Raw genomic sequence first — 16,119 nt, 5'->3', positions numbered from 1 at the left:
TCTTTTTTGATTGCGTCTCGCCTATCCTGAGCGAACCGGCGTAGTCGTTGCCGTTTTGGAGTAGCTTTGGGATTGACGTTGAGAGAATGCTCGATCAGTTCCTTGGCACACCTAGCATGTCAGCCGGCTTCCAAGCGAAGATATCATGGTTAGCCCGAAGGAAACTGACGAGCGCGAATTCCTATTTAGGATCCAGCCCTGTTTTGATTAGGGCTGTCTTGGAAGGATCACCGGTCTGGAGGTCGATCGATTTTAAGTCTTGCTCACTGGCGGGTTTCACCTTTGCGAAGCCCGAATTGTTTTCCGGGATCTCTAGTTCGGTGGGATGGAGTTTCTTTGAAGCTGTGAAGACTTGCTGCATGAGACTAGGAGATTGAGTAGTCGCAGCAATTTCCACAGCTTCGGTGTGGCACTCGTAGGATCTCCAGAGATCTCCTCGTAGCGTGAGCTCTCCTTTGGGACCTGGCATCTTGAGTACCAGGTAGACATAATGTGGTATTGCGATAAACTTGGCTAGTGCTGGCCGTCCGAGTATGGCGTGATAAGATGTCTCAAAGTCGGCGACCTCAAATCTGATGTACTCGGTGCGGTAATGTTCCTTAGTTCCGAAGGTGACTAGAAGGACAACTTGTCCCAGTGGTATGGCCGCGTTTCCGGGTACAATGCAGTAGAAAGGTGAATCTGTTGGGGTAAGCATTTCAGTGATGTCGAGGCACATTTTCCTTAATGTTTTGGCGAAGATAACGTTGAGGCCGCTCCTGCCGTCGATGAGTACTTTGGTTAACTTTGAACCTACCACGACTGGATCCAGGACTAGTGGAAAATGGCCTGGTTCTGAAAATTTTGTCCATTGATCTTTTCTGCTGAAAGAAATTGGAACTTCCGACCACTTTAGCGGTGTGGGGTCCGTCGGCTCGATGGCCATGATCTCCCGGAGTACGAGTTTGTTAGCTCACTTGGATGTAGTGCCGGGAATGCCGCCGAAAATGACGTTGACGGTTTTTGAGGCTGGTTGGAAATCGCCGTCCTCATCTTCGTCGTTGCGGGCTTTGTTTTTACCCTTGTCTCTTTTTTTGGCGTACTCTTCAGGGGTTGGTGGTGCGGGTAAGTCTTGCATGACTCGGCGCATACTGTAACAGTCTAATGCGGAGTGCTTGCTAGTCGGGTGCTAGGGGCACTGCTTTTTGAGTAGCTCCGTGAAGGTTGGTCCGTCGTCGTTTCTGTGATGTCCCTTTTTTCCGAAGCTGGTCATGGCAGCAACGGTGTTGTCGGGCTTCCTTTTGCGATTGTGGTTACCCGGATAGGAGTTCCGAGCATCGTTATGCCAATTTTTATCCGTGTCATTGGTGTGGATGTTGTCGCGTCCACGGTTGCGGTGGGAACCGAACCGTTCTCGTTCTTTGTCTTCTTCATCGGTCCACTGTTGCACCATGAGTTTGAGTTCTTTGACATCGGCTGGTCGTCGGCGACCGAAGTCTTGGTATGTTCGTCGACATAGAGTCCATTTTGGAAGCACTCGATGACGTCTGCTTCGGAGATGTCCACTATAGTAGCCTTCTTTTCGAAGAACCGTCGCAGATAGTCGCGTAGGGTCTCGCCTCTTTCTGCTTAATTTGTCTTAAGTCGATTTTGTTGCCTAGTCTAGCCATGGAGCCGGCGAAGTTGTTGGTAAAAGCCTTTGTCAAGTCGGCCCAAGAGTCAATGGACTCGAGCCAGGTTAGTGGCGCGGGTTCCATGCATATGGGGAAATGAATGACTTTGGTGTCGTTGTTACCCCCGGCTGCTTGGACGGCTAGCAAGTAACAGCGCAGCCATTGAACTGGGTCTTGCTTGCCCTCGTACTTGGTAATGCCGGTTGGTTTGAACTTTTCGGGTAATTTTGTTTTCATTACCCGATTTGTGAAAGCAGGAAAGTGGTTGTAGCTGTCGACTTCTCGTTCGCGCCGACTATTGAGGATTTCTCGTAGATCGCTGAAGTTGGACATCTCGCGGATCTTCCGAGTAGGGCAAATAATTTTAACCGAGTTGGTGCAGCTGGCTTCACCCACATCCTTCTGTTGAGTAGGAGCTTTATGCTTGTTTGGACCTTGGCTGTGTTGCCGGGGTTGGTTGACTGCATCATCGTTTCGTGGGGTGACATTTTTATCTGTAGCCCCCCTGCTTCCGTCTTGATGCGATGCAATGCGAGGAATGGATGGGATTGGTGATTCTTTGTCGAGTAGCTTGTAGGCTTGCTCTGCGAGTTGTGCGATTAGGCCGTTGCCACGCTGCACGAGTTGAGCTGTGGCTGCGTTATCCTTATCTTGAGGCATCAATGTCGTTAAAAGGTTGATTGAAGCGATAGCCGCGAGTGGAGTATTGTGCTCCTGAGCCTGGACTGCGTTGAAAGCCCGTTCAAGATTTGTTATAGGAATATTTGTAGCCATCGACTGTCGTCGCTCAGCTCGAGTGGCATTGCGCGCCCTTCGTTGGTTGCGCCGTTCGGGAGTTTCATTGTCGGCTGTAGATTAATCTTCAGAGATGTTGTCGATTTGTGCTAGTCGCCTGGGGATTCTATTCTGGCTAGTACCCGGGTTGTTATTCTGAGTAATAACAAGTATCTCCCTGTCCGGGTAGTAGCTTCCGGAACTTGATGTAGCAATCTCTGTGTAGCTTGCTTCGTGGTTGGACGTAAGTCGAACGCCCTCTTGATATGGCAGGTTGTCTATATGGGCGACGAGGCGTGAGTCGTAGTCACGGTCAAGAAAAGATGGTCGCAATCCCGGCCAGTGGACGAATCTGCCTTGTGATGTCGAAGTTATTACCAACCCTTGAGCTGGACCAGATAATGGTATCTCTGGTGAGTAGGATGAGTCGGAGTCAACATCCTCGTCATGCCCGAGTTCAACTGGGGTTCGAGCAAGAAAACCTTGGTAGACTTTTGTCGCGTTGCTGAGTCCGTGCGGGAACCGCTTTGAAGTCGAACCTGATTTGGATGCTGACTGGGGCCACCGAATCCGAAGTGAGTCCGACCCTGACTCCAAGGGTCGGCTGAGCCCGACCCCTTGGGGGAGTAGCTCCGCCTCGCCCGACCCTGAGTGGAAATCCGCCTCGCCCGACTCCGAGTCCTGGGGTCGGCGGAGCCCGACCCTTTGGAGGGGTAGTTCCGCCTCGTCCGACCCCGAGACCTGGGGTCGAGAGGGCCTGACCCCTGAGCGAGACTCCGCCTCGCCCGACCCTGAGTCCTGGGGTCGGCAGTGTCCGACCCCCGAGCGAAACGTTGGAGTAATCCGAGGCGAAGTCGAATCCGACGCGTAGTCGAACTCGAACTTGTTGACTTTGAAATCTTGATTTTTTCTGGTCAGGTTTTCTGGTTTCTTCTCCTGAGTGTCGACGATCTGGCGCCGGAACGATCCCGAGCCTTCGGCGACGCAGAACTAGGATCCAAAAACTCAGGAGGCGCCGGCTTCGATGAAGAAGACGGGCCTGATGATGACTTTCGCCATTGAGCTCGCGTTGAGAAACTCGACGAGTCCCCCTACCTGGCACGCCAGCTGTCGGTGTTTTAGACCGGCAACCCGCCTAGGGGGTACCCTAGGTGTTCTTTTATGCGGTAAGAGTCTTCGAGAATCAAGAAATCAATGGTGACGTAAGGAACACGATTTAGACAGGTTCGGGCCGCTAGATCGCGTAATACCCTACATCCTGTGTGTTGGTTTGTATTGATGTAAGTTCTGGTCTCGAGGGATTCTGTTTGAGGGGGGTCCCTGCCCGGCCTTATATACTCGGGAGGGCAGGGTTACAAGTCTGAGTCCTAGTCGGGTACTGTTACAGAGTTCTACTCGGTATTGGCCCGAGTAGTTTTCCATAAACATACAAGACTAGTCCGAGAAGGATACGCCTATCCTTGTTCTGATCATGTCCGAGTACGTCCCTTAGTGGGCCGTCCAAGGCCTACTCGTGGGTCTGGGGAGTACGTCCGACAACTGCCGGCGAGCTGCTCCAGCGCTCACGGCCCATGCCCCGACCGCCGCCGCATTCCAAATCGATCGGGAGGGGCAGCAGGAGGGGCCGGCCAGCAGCCAGGAGGGGCGGCGGGGTCAGGCGGCCGGGAGGGGCAGCAGGAGGGGCAGTGGGGGAGGAAGATGACGGCGTGGGAGGGAGGGAGTCACCGCGCGGGGGGCTTGGGAGAAATAGAATCAAACCGTTTTTTTTAACCAATGGCATTGGTGGGTAATTACCCACCAACTCTATGAAGAGGTTCAAAAGAGGTGGTTTTGGAGCTGCAAAAGAGGTGCTCCAAAACTCCACCCCTAGTTGCACTACTACTCATGAGGAGGTTCAAAAGAGGTGATTTTGGAGCTCCAAAACTCCACCCGAGAGGAAGTTTCCTCGAGGGAGGTTTTTTTTTTCGCCGAGAGATGGCAACGTGCAGGACTGCCGACCAATCACGTAAGCCGTAAAATCAAGATCTGATGGCGTAAAAAAATTTTACCGACGTGGATGGCGTGGTTGCCGCCGAACTCGTCTCGTTTGTTATCTTCTAATTATGTATCTTTATCAAAAAAAGAAAACAAAATGGGTGAGTTTTCACAGTGAAAACGGGCTGCATCGGGGGGCTCTTCTAGCAGGCATCCAATTCACCGCCTGATTGGCCCGTGGAACTCTTCCGCGCAGAAGAAGGCCGCGGGAAATGGCAGGGAATTTGCAGGAAATTGGGCTTCCAAACTAGCCTTTAGATGCAGGTTATATCGCAGCGCCGAACAGTTTTGGAATCATTGCTCTATTCCGTTCCCCTCCCCCTCCAGCCGTCGCCCGTCAGGCACCGTCACAGGCTCACAGCTAGCGTGCGCGCGCACGCAAAAAGGCCTCTCCGTCCCCACCTCCTCTTAGCAGTCACCAGTTAGCACCATCCCCCAATCAGCACGAGCCAAAGCCCCGAGCACACACAAAGAGCCGCCTCCAACCGCTTCGCCTCCGCTTCCGCCGCCGGCCATGTCGCGCTTCTTCCGCGGCGCTGCCCTCGCCGCCGCAGCGGCCGGGGGCCTGTCCTCTGCAGTAGTCTCGTGGAACCTCTCCTCGCCCCTCCCGCTCTCGGCCTCCCCCTCCTCTTCCCCGTCGACGTCCGTCGGCCCCGCCGCCGCTGCCACCGGCCACCTCGCCCTCGTCCGCGCGCACCCGGGCCTCCGCGAGCTCGGCGCGATGCTCACACCGTCCTCCTTCTTCGTCGACGCCACCCAGGCGCTCCTCGCGGGCGCTCTGCGCTGCGCGCCCCTCTACCCCAGCACGCTCCGGCAGGGCCGCGACTACCTCACTGCGCAGATCCTGTCCGCGGAGTCGGAGGGCCACGCGGCGTCGGAGGAGGCGGCGATGGACCGGATCAACATGGCCCTCCTCGACGCGCGTGACGGCCACCTCGACGACGCGAGCGACGCCATCGCGCGCCTCGCCGCGGAGCGCCCCGGCGACACCACCTCGCGCCTCTACGCTGCCGCGCTCTGCCACGTGCTCGGCCGACACGAGGAGGGGACGCGGTGGCTCCACGACGCCGCGGTCCCCGACCTTTCCCGCCTCGAGCACAAGATGCCGTTCGTTGAGGGCGTCCTTGTCTCCACGGTCGGCTCCGCGCCGCGCGCCGTCGCGGGCTCGGAGGAGCTGGTCTTGCGCACCACGCTCGGGCTGGTGGAGCTGACGATGTGGTCCATTTTCCAGCACGGCGATCTGCCGGAGAGGCTTCAGGTGTTGGCGTTGATGGTATTCTTGCGGGGGGCCGTAGCGAGGAAGTTAGGCAGAGATGATGGACCAGCACCGCCGGAGAGATCTCAGGACGCATCGTCACCCCAAGCTTCCTAGCTAGGTGATATGAGATCAACTAAACAATTTCATTCAGATACTTCGATTCTTACGTGTTCACATGATTCCGGTTGCGAATTTGCTTTGTTCTATAGAGTTTGCCTCGGCTGCCACTCGTGTTTAATTTGCTTGTTCAGACCATGACCATTGTGCTAGATCGAAACGATATCCATCCCACAGATCTGAATATGTTGCTACACGGTTCCAATTCAAGTGTTTAATTAGTTTAGTGTCTGGTGTATGTTTTCCGGTATGAAGAGTGTTTATTGTAGTGTTAATTTTTAACAATGATTTGATGGTAGAGGTGACCAATTGAACATGTAATTAGTTGCATTAGGAGATGGGTTAAGGAAACTCTTTTAAATGACATATATTGCTCTGCAGGAAAAATTGTTTAATGTAATAATTTCCCCTCGTAAGAATGGATGAAATTAAAATATGCAACTCTTGTGTGTATTTGAGATCTTACAGTAGGATATGGCACAATGTATTTGATAGTTGTTCATGTGGTTAGGGTTGGTAATCAAAGCCTGTTATATTTGTTAAGATATTTCATTTGGCAAATCAACAGGTGGGCCTCACTGTTAAGGACTGATAGAATGTCCATATAAACCTGCAATTTTCCATATTTGCAATGCAGAGTGAAGACAACGTTCAAACAAGTTATTGACCATCTATTCCTCTATGCTTAGAATATCGAGAGAAAATTAATTATGTGTCTTATGTTTTGAATCTAACACACATTTATATTAGAATTCTGAAACTGACAACGTCCCGTATTTCCTTTTTCTTGAAAACTAGTGTGGATGGTAACATTACCTAGCAATAATTCTTTTCTGATAACTACAACATGATCATGTTGCATTTCAATTCAATTTTTCCATGTATATGTAGCATCAGTTATTTCAAAACTCCACCTGTTGCCATCCAGTTAGCCCTTGTCATTTACTGTGGACTAAAGCACTGAGAATTATTGTTTTCGCAGATCTATTGTCAGTTCCAAAGCCCATTCAGATTTAGGTGGACTACTGCGAGATGATTCTTTGGCTAAAGACTGAATACTCGATTTTTGTGAAATGCTAGTCTCCCGATTCTTTGGAATGCTGTATGGAGTTCGGATTAATATTGTTAACCAAAACTGTAATGCAAGTTTTGACATTTAACCTCTTGCCCTCACCATATTTCACGTTTATCTTGGTGTTATTCATGTGTGCCATGAATTGATACGAAAATACTGCTTCTTGTTCTTTTTTTGCTGAGTCAGCCGTATGAAGGCTGTATGACTTACTGAATATGCTGTGAAAATATTCATGATATATTTGTTTTTAAGTATTGTCATCCCTTTATCCATTTTAAATATAGTTTGCGTAGATATAGCTTCTGTTAGATTATTATGCGAACAGAGCTGTATCTTGTGTTGTTCGATCTTCTTTCTGGTGTCATTTTCCATTGTTTTGTTTTTTCTAAGGCATTATAAGTTTACTTGCTAGCCATAGCCACACATAATCGTAACATATTTATGAGAAGGTTTTTGTTCTTTTCTGTGATTTGAATCAGTCAATTTTTCCCTTCCTATATGAAAATATTTTTTATACAAAGCAAGTCTGATAATATTGTCAGAGAACTTCATATATTATTGTGGATGCTTCTCATGATCTTTAGCCCTTGTTTACTTCCCTCCAAACTCCCAACTTTGACACTATGCAAAAAGAAGATTCCCCATCACATCAAACTTGCGGTATATGCATGGAGTATTAAATGTAGACGAAATCAAAAACTAATTGCACAGTTTTGTTGTACTTTGCGAGACGAATCTTTTGAGCCTAATTAGTCAATATTTGGACAATAATTCACAAATACAAACGAAACGCTACAGTGTCGCATTTATGGCAAATTGCCAATTTTGCAACTTCCAACTTGGAAAGTAAACAAGGCCTAGTCAATTCATCTTGCCAGTTGTGCAGTGTATTTGATTTGTTTCTTCTTTGGTCAATTTATCTCTTAGGCACCACCAAGACCACCATCAGTTCGTACAGCAAATTAAAACACTAATAATTCTTAATGAGAAATTGACATCTCTTACAACATCAAGGCTCCCTTTTCTTCATGAGACATTGAAACAGAAATGGGATTATCTTAAGACTTCAGAGAGCTGCAAACAGCAAAATGCAAAAAACAATTTGTCGGAAAAGCAAAAGCTGCATACTGTTTGTGAATTGACTCGGGGCACTCTTTGTTTACAAACTATTGATGAACCTTCCATTTGTCTTTTGTTAAAAAAATTTCTAAGATTGCGTGACATCTTATTATTTCTCTTAGGCAGTAAAAACCGCATATGTTTCATGCAAAAGGCATGACTGCTACTCCATCCGTCCCAAATTGTAGGTCGTTTTGTCTTTTCTAGGTGTATAGCTGTTGCTATGCACCTAAATATAGTGTATGTCTAGATGCATATAAACATCTATGAACCTATAAAAGCTAAACAACCTACAATTTAAAACGGACGGAGTACATTTCTTACCTTTTTAAGAATATTCTTCAGCCAATTGGAAATGCCTACCTTGTGATTAAACCTCTGCTAACTTTTTATGCAGATGGGGTTGCATAATTGAATAATGCAGATTCAAGCACATGCATCCTTTGAGATAAAAAGATAATTCAGCCGAATTGAATAATTATTAAGTATAGAGTGAAGTAAATGTCCGCGCAAATTCCAATAAACAAATAAGCAATGGCACCTTGTTCACAATAGAGATGAAGTCAAATGTGTGTGACAAACTACATGAGGAAGTATACTTAAGCAGATGACTAATTAAGTCCTTTTAAACAAACCTACCCCTACCATTCCCATTAACAAAATGAGAACTGGCCAAATATTACGCATTGATTTCCGAAGCACACTCTCCCAGTAGACAACTTCTCCCTCATGAGCACAAAGATGATGGGATGGCATTTGGTCTCCTCCACGACCCAAATTTGCAATATGAGCTGCAAGAAACTTGAACCAATCCACTATCTCCTGGCAACAGAATAAAGGGAGATGAAATAAATAAAGAAGCAATAGCTTGTCTATGAATCTCATGATTAGTTTTAGCTATATAGTGCACAATCGAATTCTGGGCCTGTATTCGTACAGGTCAATTATTCAGCAAGTACACGGTACCATGCATATCAAAACACTACAGTGAATTAACCTTTCAGCAGATCAGCGTACATATCACATAAGTGGCTCCTAATGGATTCAGGAGCGCATGACTGCCATGGGTGTGAGGTTCATGCCAGAAGCCTGTTTACATATAGGAACCTCTCAAACGCTTCAACAGTACAGAATCAGTTACCATAGTTAAGATATCTACATTCTATGACCCCGCAACTCCGGCGACATATGAACAAACAGAAATTTTCATCAATAGTATCACTTTTGTTTGCCAATTCATTTTTCGTACCACTAACATAATTTTGTCTATTTGACTTCTTTCATCACAAAATAAAGAGAACTTGGGCTTAAGTGTACAGATGGAAATGGGGCTCCCCGATCCCATGAGGTATATTTTTTGCTATTATTCTTAGAAATTGATTAACGCGACAGATGTGATGAGATATATTTTATTGGTATTACTCTTAGAACTTGATGAATGTGATAGTATTTTTTTTCAAACACGCAGGAGAGCTGTGTATCAGTATATTAAGAAGAGTAGGGTTTAAAGAAAACCCCAAAGTTACAGCACACGTTATGAAAAAGGGCAAACCTGTGCAGAAAGCCCCTAGCAAAAATAGGAACTATACTTTCCTATCAACACAAAACCTAAACCAGATCCAGGACCCAGGCTGCTCTTGTAAGGGCACTGGGCGAGGAGAAAGGAAATTCCTCTAGCCCCTGCCATGGCCCAAAGACGTAGCTCTTCTCTTATGACTTCGTGAACTCCATTCAAATCAGGGCAAAGACCATCAAACACACACCAGTTACGATGGTTCCAAACAGTCCATGCACCTAGAATGATGATAGAATTTAGCCCTTTTCTGACCTGACTTGAAACTCTCTCACTTGCTTTTTCCCACCAGTCATCAAAAGAAGTTACATCCTGTTGTGGGGTAAGAATTTGCAAGCCCACCATTTGAAGCAGCCTGAACCAGACTTGCTGAGTAAAAACACATGAGACAAGCAAGTGATTTATTGTTCCATCCTCTTGGTTGCAAAGGGGACACCGATCAGGATGTGGGAGACCCCTTCTGGATAGACGATCTGCTGTCCAGCATCTGTTGTGTGCAGCCAACCACGAGAAGAATTTGCACTTGCCCGGGGCCCAATCCTATCACAGGGTCCAAACTAAGTAGACCCAATAAACAGAGTGTCGTAGGCAGACTTCGCTAAGTACTGTTGTTTTGAAACTTCTTGATTTTGAAGAAAGTCTGCACATTTGAAGAAAACATTGATCAAAAACTAAGTTATCACTATGAGGTTATCCATAGAATTACTTCAAGAAATTAACTTACCACCATGAGATTCTCCCACATTGCTTGTCATCCTTCAACCATATTTCTTTTTTCATTCCATTTTAACCCACTTTGCATTCTAGCCGCTTTGAGTATTTTATAGTCTCTCTTAAGCTGACCTTCTTTATCTTGAATCTATACCTTTGTGTACGAGACAGACTTATTTCTCAGATGGAACTCCTTCACCATCTTGTTCCATCCTTCAGTGTTCCAACCATTATCACTTCTATAGCCACTATCTTTATACTCATGGAGAATTTCAACAAGGGATTTCTCAAGAGTTGGGTTCCAATCCGCTCTTTATTTTACTACATTAACAATGGTCAAACATTAGTAATAGAAATTTCATAGCATCAATAATACAAAATTGACAAGAAAGCATGAAGAAACATTAAACACCATACCTCTTGGTGAACCTCCACTCTTCTTTGCCCCACTGCATTTAGGAGAAAGCTTCTTTTTAGTAGCACTTGCTATAGGCAGGAACCTACGCAATTTCGGCGACCCCCTTGCAATCACATTGAGCTTTGGGGAGCCTTTTCCAACCATCGCTTTCACAGAAAAACTTTATTCATCAACTTATTCATGATACAAGCTTATTAACTCATTACAACCATAAAAAATAGCTTATTAACTAATTAACTTATTAAAACTTATTCATGAAGACTAATTTACATGTTGCTGGTACTGAACCCACATTTCTTGAGCGATGGTATCTCTCAAAGCATTGCTTTGTGCAGTGCCTGGGTCATTGAGTTGATCACCATTGCGTAGAGAAACAAAGTGTGTTGGATCGATATTATCCGGCTGATGATCCAACCATTCCTCATCTCCATGAAGTAATCGGATTAGATTGTGGAAGATGGCAGTAGCTACAGGTATTTTCACTTGATTTTCCAACGTTTGGAATGTGGCAACTTTGAGAATAGGGAAGCGCTTCTTAAGCACCCCCAAAGTCCTTTCCACATGGTTCCTCAGTAATGTGTGGTGGTGGTTGAAGAGCTCCTTTGAGTTTTGTGGTCTTCGATGTCCAGCTCCAAATTATTTCAAATGGTATCGAACCCCTCGATATGGAGCGAGAAAAGATGGAGTATTTGCATACCCTCCATCAACTAGATAGAATTTGCCTGGAGGTACCTGGAAGCCCTTGCTCATAGTTGATCTTAGCACTCTGGAATCTGTAGCTGATCCCTCCCATCCACTAGAAATAAAAGTGATGTTGAGATCGAAATCACATGCCACCATCACGTTTATGCTTAGTGTGCCCTTCCTATTACTAAAAGGAGAATGCTTCTCAGGGATCTAGAAATAGGAATATGAGTTCCATCAATGGCACCGAGACAATTCTTGAAGAACGGATAGTATCTAGAATTATCTTGAATTTTCAGATGCACTTGATTAGGATCGGGGACTGGAGGAAATGGTGAGAAAGTGTGGGAATGACCTTCTTGAAGAAGTGGTTGATGTGACGATGGAAGGTGTCGTTGTTGTGCCCAAAGGTCACTACGAGATCCTCATATGAGGCGTTGCGACTTAACATGTATAGGAAGAAATCCAACTTCTCCTTCACCGTAATCCTTGTATCAACAACGAGCCTTTTCCTTATAAGATAAGTCTCCACCTCTTTGAAGATGTGGGGTTCCATCCTAAATGTAACTTGACAGTTCTTGACATGTTCCTTAAGGAGTCGACGAACCTTAACCTCTCTTATTTCTACAGATGCATGACGTTTCTTCTTTACTCCTTCTCTAGCAGAACCCATCAAATATAAGGTAGGGAATAGAAACATCATCATGACATCATCTTCTTCCTCCCTCCTCTTTCTAATATGATCTCGCAAAGAGATACTAATTGCAAAACTAAAGCATATAAATTTAAAATCAGATAGTGAAAGGATCTTGTGATGCCTAGAGGGGGTGAATAGGCTCACTATAAAATTTTCCTGAATAACTCGCAGCGGTATTAGATATGTCGTAACTTCTGACACTATGCTAGAACTTTCGATGGATCGGAACTTTCGGTACAAGGGTGGAACTTCCGACGGCAGGAAGTGAGCTGAACAAAATTCAACATTAAACTTTAATCTGCCAATTCTGTTTGAATCAAAAGATGATAAATGATGAGTAGAGACTACTACAGCTGATAGATATGCAAGGAACTTCACAAATTTATAGATCAACTCAAATCAAGCTTCTAGGTCAATATGAACTCAATGAACACAACAAGCACATGAGACAAAGGATTTATTTACCAAAGTTCACTTCCACAAAGGAAGCTATGTCTCTGTTGAGGAGCTCACAAAGAGCCGGGTCCTCACTAACTCTTTACCTCTCTCAATCAACCACAAAGGAGGATTGAGTTACTTACTATGAATCCACAAATGATGGGGTGATACAAATGTTCCCGGACCCACCACACAAAGAGGGTGCTCAAACAGGTGACACCTAACCGTCTAGAAGCAAGCTTCAAGAGTAACAAACGCGAATCGAAGGCCGGAGATGCTTCAAGTGCTCTTGAGATGAACTTGTTGAACCTCACACTCAAAGCTTCAAGTCTCACACCTCCAATCTTGCTCTCACCCAATCCCTAGCTCAAACTCTCAAGGATTTAGCTCAAAGAGGGAGTGGGAGGTGTATTGAATGTCTATGGGGTGTGTTGCTCGAGTTAGGTCAGCAGCAATGAAGGAGAGGGCTGAGGGGGTATTTATACCTGAGCCCTAAAAACTAGCTGTTACAATGCTATTATGTGCTTGTCAGAACTTCTGACACAGGGTCGGAACTTCCGACATAGTTAAACTAAAATGGTTGGGAACCTCCTTTCAGAAGGTATAAGAAACTTCCGGTGCATATTATCGGAACTTCCAACACAAGGTCGAAACTTCCGATGGTGTCAAATTAAATCCACTGAGCATCCCCGGTTAGAAGTTTCTGAAAACTTCCGGCCGGTGTCGGAACTTCCAACCCCCTTGTCGGAACTTCCAACACTCACAGCAATTGTGAGAAAATAAGTATGCAAGTGAGTGAATTATGTCTCTCAATGGGTGGTTAGCATCTCAAATAAGCACTTTAATATCTTTAAGCTATCCATCTGCATCCCCGTTTATAATATGGTGTTGCTATACTCAATTTCAAAATTAGAAATTATAAAAAAGTTTTCTTTTAAGCTCAACACCATTCTTTATTTGAAATTGGGGTTCTTTTCTTACACTTTTGCACTTTTTAAGAATTTAAACATGTCAATCACTCGATAAAGTCATTAGTCCCTTAATCATGCATGTCATCAACACCAAAATCCACTTAGGGGGCTAAATGCACTTTCATATAGAAGCTAAATAGATAAAATGGAAGGCTAAACATGATAATTTTACTCATTGCAATAGAAAAAATGAATGGCTGAACAAGTTAAATAGAAAAAATGAAAGGCTTAAACGTAGACAGAATTAAGTACCTCCTAGAGTTCATACCGGATCCCAGGAAGGTGGAGGTTCACCTTCCCCAACTCTAATTGGTGCTGGAGAGATCTACAAGAAATAAGAAAAGGGTATATTGTTTAATGCAAAATATGTTATTGTTTAAGAGTTCAGCACAAAATCATAATTAGCGCTCTATCAGATGTACTCTGCATCGCATAGCTAACCAAGTATGCAATCCCTTCGAAGATCAAGGCTGAACATAACATCTGTTAGTAAATGTGGCACCCCTAATTAATTCTCAAACCTTGATATCAAATGACTTTGATAGACATCTTCTGTCAGGCGCCAAATATGCCAAACGACTAGTAAAAACATAAACGTTGACATCTGCCATGGTATAGTTTTGGGTCAGAGGAACTCTCCTCTCTTTGCTGGTAAGCTAGCATTTGACATCTGCCATGGCATGTGCCATGCTTCTCCAACAAATGTAAAAGAGAATGGCCAAACGTTGGAAGGATGGGAGTATCAGGAGGCCCCTAGACTGCGGAACACCCTTGTTAAAAAAAACCCATTGGATAAACACCCTTGCCACCCTTGATCGTGACAATAAACACAATACATTGCACGGTTATTGCAACTCGCAAGAAACAATGATAGTTAACAGCACCAAGATCACAACCTGGAGTTAAGTAACAAGACCAAACGAGGATCAAAGGGAAAGCAACAAAGAGAGCCAAAACAATGGGTTGGTGACCACAGCAGAGAATAGGAAACAAGTAATGTTTTGACCTACCTAATCTTTTGACTTGAAAGAAATCTACAACAAACAATCAGAATCAATTATGAACTAAATAGTGTGATGCCCAATCATTGTCAAGAGACAACAAACCTCACACAGAATCACAACCTACCGCATCAAAAATAACCATATCAATCAAATTGTATCCTGAGGCCTGAGAAGACAGAGCCCAGAAAAGGAGATGCATGTATATAAACCAATCCCTTGCTGAACTAAATATACACGTGAGTTGCCATTACAGGAATGTTCACTATTATGGCAACAGAAGCAACTCAGGGAAAAATGCATAAACTAATTCCAAGACAGAAAGTTCTATATGAGAAGTTGAGACTTGATTATTTTCCCCTCCAAAAATTCAGGATGATACTCTTGCTACAAGACAGGGCTTTTGTACTCCAATACCTACGTATGCAGTCCTAATTCATGGGAGTATCCCTAATTTGTGAATGCATGGTATCTTCAATGCAAAATCACCTCTCAATGTTGAGATTCCGATATGGTACTTTTTCTAGGAAAAACCAAGTCCAGGCAGGCTCTAAACATTGCAAGCAGCGTTAGCAAATGCAAATGCAAATGCCAAAAAAAAAACTCTTTTTTACATAAAACTTATCGGAGATGCAGTTGGTTGGCGGTGTGTATGCCGGTTTTATTTATGATCTCAAGACACAAATAACTGGTTGGCTCAAGGTTTTGTAGTAAAAATTGAACTCATCATATTTGGTTTAGAAAGTCTGCTGGGCCTTGAGGAAGACAAGGAACAATATAGCATTTCAAATTAATGTTCTCAAAGAACAGGATCATTGATATTCTTCATTTATATCATTTATGCAGGAACTCAAAGTTTGTTGAGAATGGGAATTAGACATGATGGACACAATGTCATTTGGGGATGAGCAACAGAGCTTCAACCATCATCAGGGTGCAATAAAGAAGTCTAGAGTAGGAGGTTGAGATAAAAGCTGATATAGTTTGGGTTGATGTGTGCAGTTTAAGTTGAATCATTTGTGCTGATGCTGTCAGGCTGGTACCCCAGGCTGGTACCCCTGCTCTAATGAACCTCGCCCACAACAAACAAGAACCGGCCAGCCCAGCCTGGCCACCTAGATCGGCGAATCCATACGAACCTCGCCCACCAACCAAATCGCCAATGCAAAACAGCGACACGCCCACCAACCAAAGAAGCGCAACAAGGGAAACTTCCGGATATGAAGAACAAGAACGCGAGGATGGGAGAGGGGAAGGAAGTGAGGGAGGCGCTTACCGGTGAGAAGGCGGCGGAGAGGGTGAAGGCTGGACGGGAGCCGGTCGCCGTTGGGGATGTGCCACGCCACCACGCCGTCACCTCGTGCCGCGACTTCTCGCCGCCGCCTCATCACCTCGTGCGCCGCCAGCGGAGCCCTCGCGTCCCCGCGTCTCGCCTCAGCGCTCGTGGATTCGTTCCGAGGGTGTGGTAGGGTTGTGATCCGGGCCGTGGAGTGTGGGAGGAGTCCAATCCAGGCCGGTTTTCTTTCCAAGCCGGGCCAAAACGAACAGCTTTTTCAATGCAAGCTGGCTTCGAATCGGGCCACTCCAAACCACCCGG

At 45.4% G+C, this 16,119-nt stretch overlaps 1 protein-coding gene and 2 pseudogenes across 1 annotated transcript; 1 reads left to right on the top strand and 2 right to left on the bottom strand.

Annotated features, from left to right (window-relative positions):
- The first annotated feature begins 4,644 nt into the window (after positions 1-4,644).
- On the top strand, positions 4,645-7,161 carry LOC117858964 (uncharacterized). The gene is made up of 2 exons (XM_034742125.2): positions 4,645-5,836; positions 6,818-7,161. Exon 1 carries the CDS (start codon positions 4,975-4,977, stop codon positions 5,830-5,832), a length of 858 nt encoding a protein of 285 aa, XP_034598016.1. The 5' UTR covers positions 4,645-4,974; the 3' UTR covers positions 5,833-5,836; positions 6,818-7,161.
- Positions 7,162-10,317: 3,156 nt separating this feature from the next.
- On the bottom strand, positions 10,318-13,822 carry LOC117856767 (uncharacterized; annotated as a pseudogene).
- Positions 11,583-12,088, bottom strand: LOC140222844 (uncharacterized; annotated as a pseudogene).
- Positions 13,823-16,119: the final 2,297 nt, after the last annotated feature.

This window comes from Setaria viridis, chromosome 5 (assembly GCF_005286985.2).
Source record: "Setaria viridis chromosome 5, Setaria_viridis_v4.0, whole genome shotgun sequence".
Taxonomy (NCBI): domain Eukaryota; kingdom Viridiplantae; phylum Streptophyta; class Magnoliopsida; order Poales; family Poaceae; genus Setaria; species Setaria viridis.
The sequence above is the reverse complement of the archived record's forward strand: the minus strand, read 5'-3'. Positions and strand labels throughout refer to the sequence as shown.

What these genes read in the sequence shown, in the direction of transcription:
- LOC117858964 (XM_034742125.2), top strand. Translation starts at nt 4,975, where the DNA reads ATGTCGCGCTTCTTCCGCGGCGCTGCCCTCGCCGCCGCAGCGGCCGGG.